This window comes from Quercus robur, chromosome 9 (genome assembly GCF_932294415.1).
Source record: "Quercus robur chromosome 9, dhQueRobu3.1, whole genome shotgun sequence".
Taxonomy (NCBI): domain Eukaryota; kingdom Viridiplantae; phylum Streptophyta; class Magnoliopsida; order Fagales; family Fagaceae; genus Quercus; species Quercus robur.
The window spans coordinates 12,994,487-13,008,870 of record NC_065542.1 but is presented as its reverse complement, the minus strand read 5'-3'; the positions used below and the strand labels follow the sequence as shown (position 1 = coordinate 13,008,870).

General features: G+C 37.5%; 2 protein-coding genes across 6 annotated transcripts in view; one reads left to right on the top strand and one right to left on the bottom strand.

Annotated features, from left to right (window-relative positions):
- Positions 1–14,384, bottom strand: part of LOC126700484 (uncharacterized protein At3g49140-like) — a 35,942-nt gene that overhangs the window by 328 nt on the left and 21,230 nt on the right. Inside the window, exons 10-11 of one of the 5 annotated variants that reach the window (XM_050398654.1) lie at positions 1,140–1,255; positions 715–810 (exon numbers count right to left, since the gene is read on the bottom strand). The exons of 2 other annotated variants lie outside the window; for them this stretch is intronic. In XM_050398654.1, the coding sequence (XP_050254611.1) occupies positions 715–810; positions 1,140–1,255 (212 nt within the window). The remainder of the gene's footprint in view (positions 1–714; positions 811–1,139; positions 1,256–14,384) is intronic. 2 more of the 5 variants (XM_050398653.1, XM_050398655.1) reach the window with 2 other exon arrangements.
- Positions 1–14,384, top strand: part of LOC126700486 (protein SAR DEFICIENT 4-like) — a 30,866-nt gene that overhangs the window by 2,232 nt on the left and 14,250 nt on the right. The gene's annotated exons all lie outside the window — the stretch shown is intronic.

The window sequence follows — 14,384 nt, the reverse complement described above, 5'->3', positions numbered from 1 at the left end:
TGTTGGCAATAGAAGATTACTTTCTAACAAGGATATGTTTGTACATCAAAGATAGTTCCAAAAAAAAAAGAAAAAAAAAGAAAAAGGAAAAAGAAAGAAAGAAAGAAAGATATATATATATATTCGCAACTTAACCAAAAAGATATGACCATGTATAGACGGAGGCAACAGTGCAAGAATATGACATGGATTGTTTTTAGACATGAGAAAGCAATCCTAAGGGTGTGAATTTTGACTGGTTATTGTTGCAGTCCACCTAAACTAGTTAACACACAAAATACAAGAAAGAATACCTTTAACTTACTAATAGCTAAATACAACTAGCGCACTACTAAGTGATTGAACATTTTACCTCCTCTTCCAAAAAAAAGGAGAAGATACCAATTATTTCAAGGACTGTTGACTACTTTAGAAGAACACTATAATGCATCTTGATTGAATACTTCCGAAATATCTTTGGGATCAATTAAACAAGGTAGTGCACTATATTCTGCCTGATTTATATAAGTAAATTTCTAGAACTCAAACTGTGATTCAGTGAACCAGACATCAAAAAGCCCTCAATGAGAAGGATAAGGTAGTAATTGGAGGTGAAAAGGCATAGCATGAATAAAAAATGCATATACGCAGATATGTACATTCATAAATACACACACACATATTCATACATATATATATAAGAATTAACTTCTAGCTGAAGAATAACTGCCATACCCGTGTATTAAATGCAAACCGCAATGTTTGTACTTGTGTTCCTGAACAAACCTTTACGTCAAACCCGAGGGAATCTACACCAATAAGTGCTGCCTCCTGTAATGATTGCAATGAATTATCTACAGCAGCGTCTAAAAAACCTCAACACATACACATAAGGTCGCAGCATACATGTAATATGCATGAAAGGCGGCTGCAGAAAGGATTTTTCACACATGGTACTATTGTTTCTCTCACTCATATGATCATGAACACATTCAATAATGTGAACGCCTTTCCCTATCATACCTAATCAACATTTTGGATACCATTGTGTTTTAAAGTGCTTAAAAAATGGACCAGTTGCACATCACGTACTTGCACAGATCATTTGGCCACATATAAATGTCCCAGGAACTCAAATTACAAAATTTTTTATAAGTTACCTCCACTTGAATACCCTTACATCTCCAACAAAGAGATTTGAGGGCCTGTATGGTCTTTTCTCCACCAGCTTTTAGACGAGATATAATTTTGGCTGCTGAGTGTGCAATAGCATCAGGTTTTCACGAAGTCTTCTACCTCAACAACAGTCTGTGGAGGAGTAACAAAAGAATAATATTATTGAAAATAAAATTTGAATTTTTAACAAGCACAGAGAGGTGCATGAAACATATGAATTGTCATGTCATGATGCATTCATGTTACAGAAATTACTATTTCACAGTTGACAAATAAAACCGGCCCATCCCTATTTAGGTCCTTTATATGTGCTTAAATAATTTTATTTTAATCTCCATATGCTCACTTGTTAGTATTTTTATAAGTAAACCATGAAGACATTGATAATTTAAGCCAACTGGTTCACATGAAAAGATGTCTCCCAATCAATAAACTATTTTTCTTTTTCTTTTTTAGTTTTTAGGGTATGAGCGGCCACAAACCAAAATATTCAGTATTAACCCAGGGGGTTGGCCGAGTTGGTTGGGCTCTTAGTCTCAAAGTACTTGTACTGGGCTCGACTAGGTGTGCTCCCTAGTTCGAGTCCTGCTACCTGCACTTTGAAAATAATTTCCTGGGCCAGTGCTTTACCCCTTCGTGGGCCCACCCGGTATGAACAGTGATTAGTCTATGGTTGAAAGCCTTGAGAAAACACTGTGGAAACCCAAAAAAAAAAAAATCAGTATTTAAGGCAGTGCAGAGGAGAATATTGTTATTCAATTAAGGTAGACAGTTGTGTAAGGTTGAATTTAATCAACCATCTTGTTGGCTTTATTCCGTACCAAATTTGCTTATATTTCAGTAATTAATAACCCTGTATTTAGGTGAGATTGTTAAAAGGGTAGTGAGTGAGATAGTATGAAGAAATGCTCAAGAGTGTGCAAGAAAACAGAGACTCGTGACTGGATCTTGCGGGTGACTCGCGGCTGCAAGCCGCTAAAAGCAGCATACGTGCCAGGCATGCTAGAAGTTGAAGCGTCATGCTAGCTGGAGCACTACAGGACAAAATAGGACAACTGGCCGTTCTGTTATCTTGTGGCTGGATCTCGCGACTCAGTTAAGCCGCGAGGACAAGCCGCGAGCCAGCTCTGTTTTGAAAAACATGACTCTTCACATTCCATTCTCACCCCAGTATAAATACCCCTTATACCCACGAAAGAAAGAAAGCTTCCAAAGAGAATTTTGAGAGAGAAACCCTAGAGTTATACAAGATTGATTCATTCACAATCTTCACATAAGAGACTATTCAAATTCCTCAACTCTCTTCTTCTCCATTGTTAAATCCTTGAGAGGCTTTTTGCCAAAACCTTTTCTCACCATATCCATTACTGTGAGAGGGCTGTTTAGTGTTCTAGGAAGCAGTTAGGAAGGAACCAATCTATATTGGTTGATGCTATGGTCAAGTAGCAGAATCCGGGAAGCTAGAAAAGAAATAGGTTCGGCACAACCTCGTTAGAGCAAGAAGCCTAGAGGGCTTAGGTACACTGGGTAGATTAGGCTTGGAGGGTCTATTGCTGTTCATGTATCCCAACTACATTTTTTAGTGGATTACTTACCGCTTGGAGGGCGGCGGAGAGGTTTTATGCCGAGGGCTTCAGTTTCCTCTTCGATAACACATCGTGTGTTGTCCTTGTGTTTGTATCTTCCTTCCCTTAATCTTTGCCTTTTATTTTCTGCTGTGGATGTGATTTTTATTGGCTTAGATTGTTTACCAATTCTGTTTATAGCTTGTGTTCATTTTCTGCACACTAGTTGTTTGTCATAAAGCTTGAATTGGTTATTTTGTAATTGGGGGTCTAAACGTTCAAGGGTATTTTATACACTATTTGAACTTTCAAGTTGAAATTCTTTTAATTAAAATGGTCTTAGCAATAGTAGTGGTAATAGTGACAATACAAACTATACAGTGCATGAATCTAGGACTTCTCCTGATTAGATTGCGTGAAGCATGGAAGGAACTTGCTTAAAAAAATTGCCTTTGTGATTACTTAAACAAACTTAATATGATAATTCTACCCACAATTGTATTTGTTCCTCAGTCCCTCTGTAATTACTTTAAACAAGCTTAATTTGATAATTCTACCACCAATTATATTTGTTGCTAAGCATTTAAATAAGTAACCAAGATCAAACAAATTGTGTTTTCCAATGCATGTCAAGGATGACATCATTGACATGTTTCAATCTATAAAGAAATTTACTAGCAACCACACAATGTCAAAACACACCTAAAAACCCATTAAACATACAGGGATTTCCATGTGAGGAGAACAGATGAATTCTAATCATCTCCCACCTGTAAAATGAATTCCCATTTACAGGGGTTTCATCCTTCTCAGGTTCAATTTTGAAGGTAGAGACCTGTTCTAGATTGCCACAGTCACCAGATTGGATTGAGTCCAATTCGAGTTCGGTCAAATCCTTCGAGTAGGTTGGGTTCGGTGGGTCTGTTGACACCCCTACGTATAAGGCTAATTGAAATCATATGCAACACAATACAACTCATTGCCCAAACTCTTGATGAATTCAAACTCAAGAGAAAAGTAAAAGGAGGATTGATTTGGTAGGTAGCTTTTTTTTTTTTTTTTTAGATAAGGATTTGGTAGGTAGTTAAGGTAGTGTTTTTTGAGTGAATGATATACATACACACACACACACACATATATATATATATATATATATATATATATATATATTAGTAAGGACAAAAGATGTTACACTAACTAAAATTGTGATTTGAAGTAATGAGTTGCCAACATTTCGTTAATACTTTTAATACGGTGGCACCACTTAAGTTTATGTTTTTTTTTTTTTTTTGATAATCTTAAGTTTAGGTAATTATTAAATAAATAAAAAATTATTTTTGTTTTAGGAGGAGGCATAAATGTAAGAGCATCCACAGCAGTGAAGTTATTTTTTTAGTTATTTGGCACCACAAAAAACTATTTTACTATTTTACCCACTCATTTTGCAAAACATTCAGTAGCAATAGATTTGTTTTAGTTTTCAGCACAATAAAATAATATAAACATTATAATAAAATATTATATCTATTACATTATTTTATTAATTTCTTTCTTTCTCTTTCTCAAAAAAAAAAACTTTCTTTTTCTCTAGGCGTAAATGCTCTTTTCGTCCCTACATTTTGGGGTCATTTCTATTTTAGTCCCTACATTTCTATTTTACCACTTTTAGTCCCTAATCCAATTAATGCTTGTTATTTTAGTCTTTTCCGTCAACCAACAGACGGAAATGTCTAACGTGGCCAACAAACTGATTAAAATATTAATAAAAATCCACCATGGCTCTCGTCACCCATGCCACATGGGTTTCCCGCCCCTTTATTCACATGTGACCCTCATGTGACCCTCACTACCCCTCAAATCAGTACTAGAAACCCAAAATCGGTCCACCTTCCCCCAAACCAAATTAGTCCACCTTCTCTCCCGATTTGAGATAGCCATCAAATCACCATAGTAGACAAACAAACCACCATCGCAGACAAACAAACCCAAAAATTTATACACCTAAACCTATTTTTCTTGGAATAGCAGAGAAAAGAAAAGCAGTGAGATCTCTATCTCTGTGAGATAGAGACCAAACACACAGGTATTAGCTCTCTCTCTCTGTGTATGTCCTTATATATAGCTAGCTTTATATTATGCGTAGGGGCCACAATGTTGCTTTTGTATATTCATTGTTTGGGTTTTGACTTTATTATGTTTGTTTAGTTACTTTTGACTGTTTGTTGGTCCTTGTCTGGGTATGTGTTTCTTGGTGGCTTCCAATGTGTTTCTTAGTGGGACAAAATGCTTATGACATTGCTGTTTAGTATGTGTTTGTTTGTGCTTTCCAACGTGGTGCCTCTACTCCCCTGTTGAAGATAATGTGCATTACCATATTATATAATTCAAAACAGCTAAGATGGATTGTGGAATGATAAGTGCTGAGTTGGTAAATAATTAATATGAGATATTTTGTTAACTAATGAGTTCTGTTTTTAAATGTAGTCAATATTATTTAACTAATAACTAATGAGTGCTGTTTTGTTAACTAATGGTTTATATGTGTTTTGCATGCAGCATGAGTGAGTTATTTAGTTTGTCTGTGTATCATGGTGGGTATTTTATTGATAACCCTCGAAAATATGTGGGAGGTAAAGTGGATATAGTGGACAATTGTGACCCTAATAGGTGGTCCAAGACAGAGATGGAGGGTATATGCAGGGAGTTTGGGTACACCTCTGTGAGCAGGATTTGGTATAAAATGCCTGGTAGTGATCTAGAGAGAGCTAATTTCCATTTGATAGTTGATGATGATGATGCCATGTTTATGACAAATTTAGTGATTGGTCATGAAGAAATTCATGTGTTTTTAGAGCACTCTGTGGATAATCCTATACTAGTGGATGAAGGTGAGCATGTTGGGGCAGATGTGCAGCCATTGGCAGTGGAGCAAAACCTTTTAGGATGTGGCAGTAATGATGAAGGTAGTGACAATAGTAATTCTGGTAGTGAAGATTATAACAGTAATAATGAGGATAATAATGAGGATCACATTGAAGTAGATGCTGAACAAGCCTACTCTAGGAGAGAAAGTAACACACCAATGGTTGAGGATGTTGATAATGATGATGTTGTTGAGGTTGATGTTGTAGAGGTGTATTCTAGGAGAGCAGGTAAGGAACCTATGACTCAGCACCCATCTGAGGACAAGGATGTAGTTGATAGCAGTGACAGTGGAGGAGGTGATGGTGAAGGAAGTGGCCTAGAGGATGAAGATATAGTGAATCTTGATGAGAGGGAGTTTGTGGAGGACAGTAGTGATTGTTGGGATGGTTCTGATGAGGATGTTACTGAACCAGTACAAATGGGTGCTGGTGTAATAAACTCTGATTATGAGAGTGAGGAGTTGCACAGTCTTGAGGAATCATCATCTGATGATGATATTGGGGATGATACTGATGATAGCTCTAAGGATGAACTGAAAACACCTGTGGGAAAGGGAAGGGGACAAAAAAGGACCTTCCTAGTGTTTAAGCCAGTTGCTAAGGTTGAACATATCAAATTTGAGAAAGATATGTTCACAACACCTAAGCAATTCAAAGAAGCTATAACTGATTATGCAATTCATGGTGGCTGAGGGATTAGGTTTGCAACAAATGATTTGCAGAGGGTAAGAGCAGTTTGCCAGGAAAACTGCAAGTTTGTGGCATATCTAGCAAAGCTGCCAAGAAAGAAAAGCTACCAATTAAGAACACTGAACCTGGAACACACATGCACTAGGAGTTATAAGAATCCAAGGTGCACTTCTTCATACATTGGGAGGAAGTTGATGAAGAGGGTGAGAAGACAACCTAACATGAAACTAAAAGACATCCAAGATGATGTATATGAAAAGTTTACACTAAACATAACTCCGGGAAAAGCCAGTAGGGCTAGGGAGAAGGCAAGAGAATATGTTGATGGGGCTTACACACAGCAGTACAATCAACTTTGGGAGTATTGTGAAGGGTTGAGGAGGGCTAGCCCTAGCAGTACCATACTTATGAAGGTACACACCTTCAATGAAGGTGATTTGGCTGCTGAGATGGACTTGATCTGTGGGGTTCCATATTTTGAGAGGTTGTACATGTGCCTGGAGGGTTGCAAGAAAGGGTTTATGGCTAACTGCAGGCCAATAATTGGTTTGGATGCCTGCCACTTGAAGACTAAGTCAGGTGGGCAATTAATGACATCAGTTGCTAGAGACCCTAATGAAGAGTACTTCCCACTTGTGTATGCTGTAATGGAGGCTAAAACTAAAGACTCCTGGACATGGTTCATAAATTTGCTACTTGTAGACATAGGTCAGAACACAAGATGGACATTTATATCAGACCAGCAGAAGGTATGTATGTTTATTACCATATCTATATGCATTACCATATTGGATGTATAGAGTTACTAACAACACAATTGTTGTTGTTGTAATCACAGGGGTTGGTGCAGACCTTCATTGATAATTGGCCACAATATGAGCATAGGATCTGCTGTAGACACCTCTACAATAATCTCAGGAAGAATCATCCGGTGTTCTGATCAGAGAGTTGTTTTGGAAAGCAGCCAAAGCTACTTATAAAGCTGAGTTTGATAAGCTGATGGATGAATTTAAGGGAATTGATGAGGATGCACACAATTGGTTGCAAGATCATTCAACCACCAAATGGGCCAGACACATGTTCAGTGAGGATGGGTTGAGTGATACAGTACTGAACAACATGTGTGAGAGTTTTAACAGTAGGATTCCGAAGTTTAGATCTAAGCCTATAATTACTATGGTATGAATCTAAGCCTTTGAGTAATAGTTAGTCAGATACATTATTTGATACATTGTTTGATTAACATCTTGTGTGTGATTGTAGCTGGAGTCCATTAGGTTATATCTTATGACCAGGTTTCAAGATAACAGATAAAATATCAAGAAAGTGGAATCAGAGATATGCCCTAAAGTGCTTAAGAGGTTGCATAGGGAAAAGACTGCAAGCAGCAGGTGGCTTGCTTGTTAGGCAGGTCATACACAGTTTGAGGTTAAAAATGGACTGCAAAGCTTCACTGTGGACATGGAAAAAAGACATTGTAGTTGCAGGAAATGGGATACAATTGGCATACCATGTGCCCATGCAATTTCCTGCATATTCTTCAATAGGTAAGATGCTGAGCAGTATGTGCATAGGAATTTTCATGTCTTCACATATAAGGCCTGTTATGAGCCAGTAATTGCACCTATCAATGGGCAGAATATGTGGAGGCCCAGTGGTGTCCAACCTATTCAGTCTCCTATCAAAAGAAGACCACCTAACAGGCCCAAGAAGAAAAGGACAAGGGAGGCTGGTGAACCAGCAAGTAGGAGAGTTGGTATCTCCAAATAGTGTAGGACCTGTGGTAAAATAGGACACAATAAAAGAAGTTACAAGGGTCAGATTGGAGGAAATTCTTCCCTACCAAGCACCACAAACAGAACCAATACAGCCAAAAAGGTAACATTTTACCATATCTGTCAAGCAAATGTGTGAGAGTTTTTACACATTACATGTCAATAAATGTGGATTTCTTGTTTGTAGACCAGCAGATGCAAAAACTATTCCAACATCAATCAGCCAACAGGACAAGCTCAAGCTCAACCAAGCTCAGCCACCCCATTTGCACCACCTCAGCCATCTATATCATCCCAGTCCACCATGCACACCTTCACTCCTGGTGCACCACCTCAGCCATTGCCACCATTCCAGTCCATCATGCACACCTTCACTCCTTGTGCATTTCCTCAGCCATGGACAATCTCTTCCAAGCCATGTACAATATACCAGACCAACATGCACTTCTCATCCAGCCCAAGTGCACCATACCAAACCAGCATGCACTTCTCATCCAGCCCAAGTGCACCATACCAAACCAACATGCACAGCACTGCCACACCTTTTCCACCACCCTAGTCCAGCATGCACAGCACTGCCACACCTTTTCCACCACCCTAGTCCAGCATGCACAGCTCCAGTCCAAGTGCACACCAGACCCCCACAGGATCATCCAATCCAATTGCACCACCCAACTTAGGCAGCAGTCCAATTCCAAGACTGAGGAGGAAAAGGATGGTCACATCAAAGACCCTGAATGCTTCCAAGAATGCATCTAGATACATGGGGGCTATCAAGTTTGCTGGGAGTCAGTCATCAACGCATGCTCTAAGAAAAAATGAATAGCTTGTTGTTTTATATCTTTTGAGGAATGGCTTGTGCTTTGTATAATTATAGCCAAGCCCTTATTTTGTACAATTGGTACTAGTTAAACAATGCCCTGTAGTTTGGGTTAAGATTGGTAGTTGAACAATGCCCTTTTGTTATTTAAACATACTTTTGCTTTTTTTAATGATAACTATGTTTGGGTTAAGTTTGGCAATATGTTAATTAAGATGTTTGGATTTCAAGATTGAGTTTGTTGTTTCCTTCTGTCTTGTTTTATATGTGTAGTATAGTGCTTTCTTGGAATATGTTATCTGTTAATACCAGTTTTATTTGTTGCATGCACTTGGAAATCTGCTACTTGGTTCAACAGGGACATTTCCAATCCACACATCCACACATTGAATTGAATAAGAAAGATATTCATTTATTTCTCAACAGAAAGAGTACAAAATAAGCAGCAGATGTGTGTCATTGCTAATAACTAATCCTACCAAAATAGAGCACATTGCCAACCCTCCATACATAAACACTGCAACCCTACATGCACTACCAAGCACAGCAACCCACATAAGTTATTTCCACCCCCTACCTAAGCAAACATAGAATTGCAAATATCACCACTAACAATGCCATAACTACAACTAAAAACTTCTCTCTCTTCTTGCAATCTGAAAGCTCAGCCTCAAGTTTGATGATCCTTTGCCTTTGCTGTGGGATAAGCACCTTACCACGTTCACATATCTCATCATCACGCCATTGGAAGAACCTACACTTTCGTCCCACCTGAAACACAGATGATGCTCTGAAAAATGAAAAATGGAAATCCATAAACTATTGTAGCAACAATTTGAAACAACATACTGAAATTAACTAAAACTCTCTCAAAAAATTTCCTAAAATTGACTTACCCAGTAGTTTGGACAACCATAGAACCTTCTGCCAAGGTTGTCTTCAGTCCACACCACAACTAGGACAGATTTTTTATTACAGTAGCACGTCATTGGTGCTCTCCTCCTCACACTGGAACTTATTGAACAACTTGCTTCCATTGGGCTTTGAAGATTGTTTGTTTTGATCGTGGTTTTGGGAGATGAGGATTAGCTATGTGGGTGGAGGTCGAAGCTCGAATTTTGGGAATTTTGGGTTTCTAGTACTGATTTGGGGGGTAGTGAAGGTCAAGTGTGAATAAAGGGGCGGGAAACCCATGTGGCATGGGTGACAAGAGCCACGGTGGATTTTTATTAATATTTTAATCAGTCTGTTAGCCATGTCAGCCATTTCCATCTGTTGGCTGACGGAAATGACTAAAATAACAAACGTTAATTAGATTAGGGACTAAAAGTGGTAAAATAGAAATGTAGGGACCAAAATAGAAATGACCTCAAAATGTAGGGACTAAAAGAACATTTACGCCTTTTCTCTATCTTTGTGCGTGTTGTGCTCCACTCTCTGCTCTCACTTCTCACTTCTCATTTCTCTCATCTCCACTCTCCACCCTCACTTCTCTCTATCTCGTCACCGCTCTCTCCTTCCCACCCATCACCATCACGAAACCTTCCTCGCTGGCGCTAGAGACAAAATCGTCAAAGCTCTAAAGGATCTTATGGGTTAGGGGTTGAGTCGGCGCGGGTTTGTGGATTGTGCTATGGCCAGAGACGAACTCATCGAAGCTCGCCTTCCTCGCCAGCGTGGGTTTGTGGGTTGTGCCATGGGTTTGTGATCTTTCTCTCTACTCTAACTGATCTGCCATGAGTTTGTGATTTGTGATGTGGGTTTGTGTTTTGTATTGGTTGTGGATGCACAGGTTTGTGGTGGATCGCTTATTGCAGGTGGTGGTAGTGGTGGTGGACGTTTTGTCATTGGCGGTGGTGGTGGGTCGTTGGGATGGGTTTAATGCATTAATTCCTGGATAAGATAAACCGGACTAGTGCTTTGTAACTTTTTTTTTGAAAGTGTAATTCATTAATAAATTAAAGATATCTATTAAAGAACTTGTGCCAATTTCATGAATCATTTCAATAGGAGCTAATCTACCATGAGAATCATAGAACATGAACTCCATTTAAATTTCAATAGCATGAACTATAACTTTTTAACATTACCTGTAACAGTTCCTCCATTACATCTTTCATTGTAATGATTCCAACGACCTCCTCATTCGAATTACCTAGATGAGACTCTACATTTTCATGTAAAACATTTCCATCTCCTTGTTCCCTTCGTTTATACTGTGATGCCAAATTTTCATCTTGCTTGATGACATTTGCCATTCTAGCACTAAAGTAATCTGTGTCAATTGAAAAAAGAGAAGATGAATCTGTGGAGGTACTTAGATACCCTTTCTCGTCAATTGGACATACTCCTGTAAAATGCAGATTCACAACCTTCAGATCGTAGGTAATTCTTTTTTTCCATGAATTTGACTATGGCACTAATTTAAAAAAAAAAAAAAAAAAAAAAAAAAACCTACAACTAATGTAAATATGACACTAGTTTTACCTCTATGATCTGCTGGCATTGAACATGTATGGGCGTTTATAGTAAGCATGCTAGGGTTGCTAATTGAACAATTTTCTGGGGTTTTAGCATCCTCATTGCTCTTAATGATAGCCATGTGGCCGTGACCCTTCTGGAATAAGTTCAGTACATCATGTAGTGGTCAATTGTCATATTCCCTATTATAGAAGATAATACAATGTTATCCCATTGTTAGGCAAAGAAACATAGCACAAACATTGAACAAAAATTTGTAATGTTTTAAAAAATTACAAATAATTTTAATAATAAATAGCATGTTATGTTGTTAGCTTCAACTTTAGCATCAAATACTGTGAAATGTGAAAGAAATTCTTATACCTAGGAATACTCCTGATTGCCATATATTTGATTGGCATTTCATCTTCAGAGTGGCAGAAGATCAAAGTCTTAACCTATATCCCAAAAAATAAAATAAAAGGTATTTGCAAATATACAACACCAAAGATATTGCAGTATTAAATGACTGTCCTAGATTTAAGCATCATCTGAGCATTGTTTTTTTTCTCCATTATACTTGAAACAATTAACAACTTGGAAATCTTCCTGTAAGTGCTTTCACACTACTTACTATTCCTTTAAAAGGTATACAAATTTACCAATTCATATAACCAGTAATGATGGTTCATATAGATTAATATTCTGCACAAGTGTGAAGTAAGCAATAAGAGATATGGAAAGCTTTGAGTCAAGTATGTGATGTCCTTGCAAGAAAGTAACTCAGACCTATCAGTTGATAGTAAACTCTAGTTCCTGAGTTCCTTACCAGAATGAGGCCTACAATATTTGTAGGATATCCAGAGCATATAGGTATATGGCTGTGACCTTTGCTCATCATTAAGCCCATTAATGCCAAATGATGAAGATGAATTGCGATTCTAAGCAACAAGAGGTATAAAGCAAATGCAATAATAAGTTAGAGATGAACAGAGGGGCATATATGTTGAGTTTGCAATTTATATCCAAAGAAAAGGTCTCAGATATAGGTGTCAGGGCATCTTTAGCAGTCTATTATGTTAAATCCAGAGCACCAGTAATAATAGAAGTTTCATGATGTGACAACTCTCCACCTCTCCTTGCCTAATAATGGATAATAGCATATCTACAATGAAGTGACTCAAGAATTTACACTCTTTTAAGTATCATTGTTATCCCTTACTTTACTTGCTTCAAAAACTTGGTCTAAAAATTACTCCTTTTATTATCGAGCTAAGCATATTTATTCATCCCGAAGAAAATACAAATCAAGCTAAGCATGTCCTGGATTCCCCCATGACTAGGCCAATATTGAACCATTTAGTTAACATATATCACATACATTAGTAAGAAACAGGATTTGCACTTTTTTTTGCACCTCATTCAGTTTGACTTGTCATTATGTTTATATCGATTAGATCATAGCAATTGAATTGGATGGTGAAGCCAATACTTAACAGTTCTATATTCTTCCCTAATTACAAGAGGTTGGTCCCAACTCTCTCCTCCTCAAATTCTTTGTGTGTGAGTAGGAGCAGTCTATGTGATCTAGTATTTGTGTGTGCACTGAAGCTTGAAACTACTGTGGTATCCTATTGTCAAATGTTAAAGAAGATTCTTATGGTGGAGGACAAAGGAGAAGTAGTCTTGTATAACTTAAGTGCTCAAAAAATTAAGAATCTTCGAGTTAGAGGGCTTCCAAGCTTGTTTGTAGCTTCATAGATTATGGTTTATGAGGAGAGTCTAGTGTCAATTATGGGTTGAAATGTCAATTATCTCAAATTTGTCATGCCCTAGATCCGTAATTATTTGTATAACATAGGTAAAGACACATGCATCTTTCAATAAGTAATACACCTTGTCAGTGTTCCATAGAAAGATGACATCTTGTAAGGATTATCTTTAAAATCTTTAAAATTTCAATTCTCTCTTCCATGTTCAGTCTTTAGAATATGTTAATGGAAACCTAAATTATGTGAATAACTTTGTTTGTTGTCTACAATTTGTACTGTGAAAATCCATTTTAGTTGAGAGAGATCGTGTTGGATAAAGATTGGGGTGTGGCATGTGGATTTACACCTAGAAAACATGTACACGACATGCTTCATCAGTAGCTGTTTCCCCCTTTGGCCTTTTAACTTCTCCTAGTGCTTCTTTTCAATGTTTTTTGCCTATCGAGTATGAGTTAAAGTCCACTCATCAAGCCACATATATAAATTTTTTTTTTTAGAGAAATTAATGATAGACTTTATTGATTAAATATCACGGTGTACAATTAGGAAGAGAAAAGAAGGGCATTTTTCAAACCAAGAATAGGTTTCCTCTTTCTCTTTGGCAAAAGAAAAAGAATGAAAACTTTCACAAATTAAATTAATGTCTTCAAGTATCCATGCAACCTTAAGAGGGCAGACTTTATCAAAATTGAGATGATCCACAAGTTCACCAAATGTACTTTATGCAATAATGTCAAGGAAATAATTGCTTTGACAGAAAATTAAAGCCTTCCTCGTAACAACAGCAATAATTCACAGAGCATTTGAAGCTTTATCTATTCGCTCACAAGTAGCAGCCATAACTTCTCCTTTGTGGTTTCGGATTAGCAAACATATGCCAAATGTATGAGCAAATTTGGTTGAGAGATAGCCACATTGAGTATTGAGTTTGAAAGTATAATCCGATGGAGGTGGGGACCATTTAACCGGCGTTGAAGTCTAGGAAAAGACATTTTTCTTATTGGCTTCCATGAATTCCAGAGTGTAGAGAGAAGCCAATAAGCCAGTAATAAAAAGAAACAAAATGTAGTTTTGTAAATATTCCCAACTCTTAACCTAAAAACAAAATGTAGTTTTGTAAATAAAAAAGTGTGTAAGGGCATTATAAAATAGACAAATTTCAAGAAAGTTTATTTTATGCCAAAGTCTACCGTCCTACGTGATATCTGCCCCCTCTATAGCTC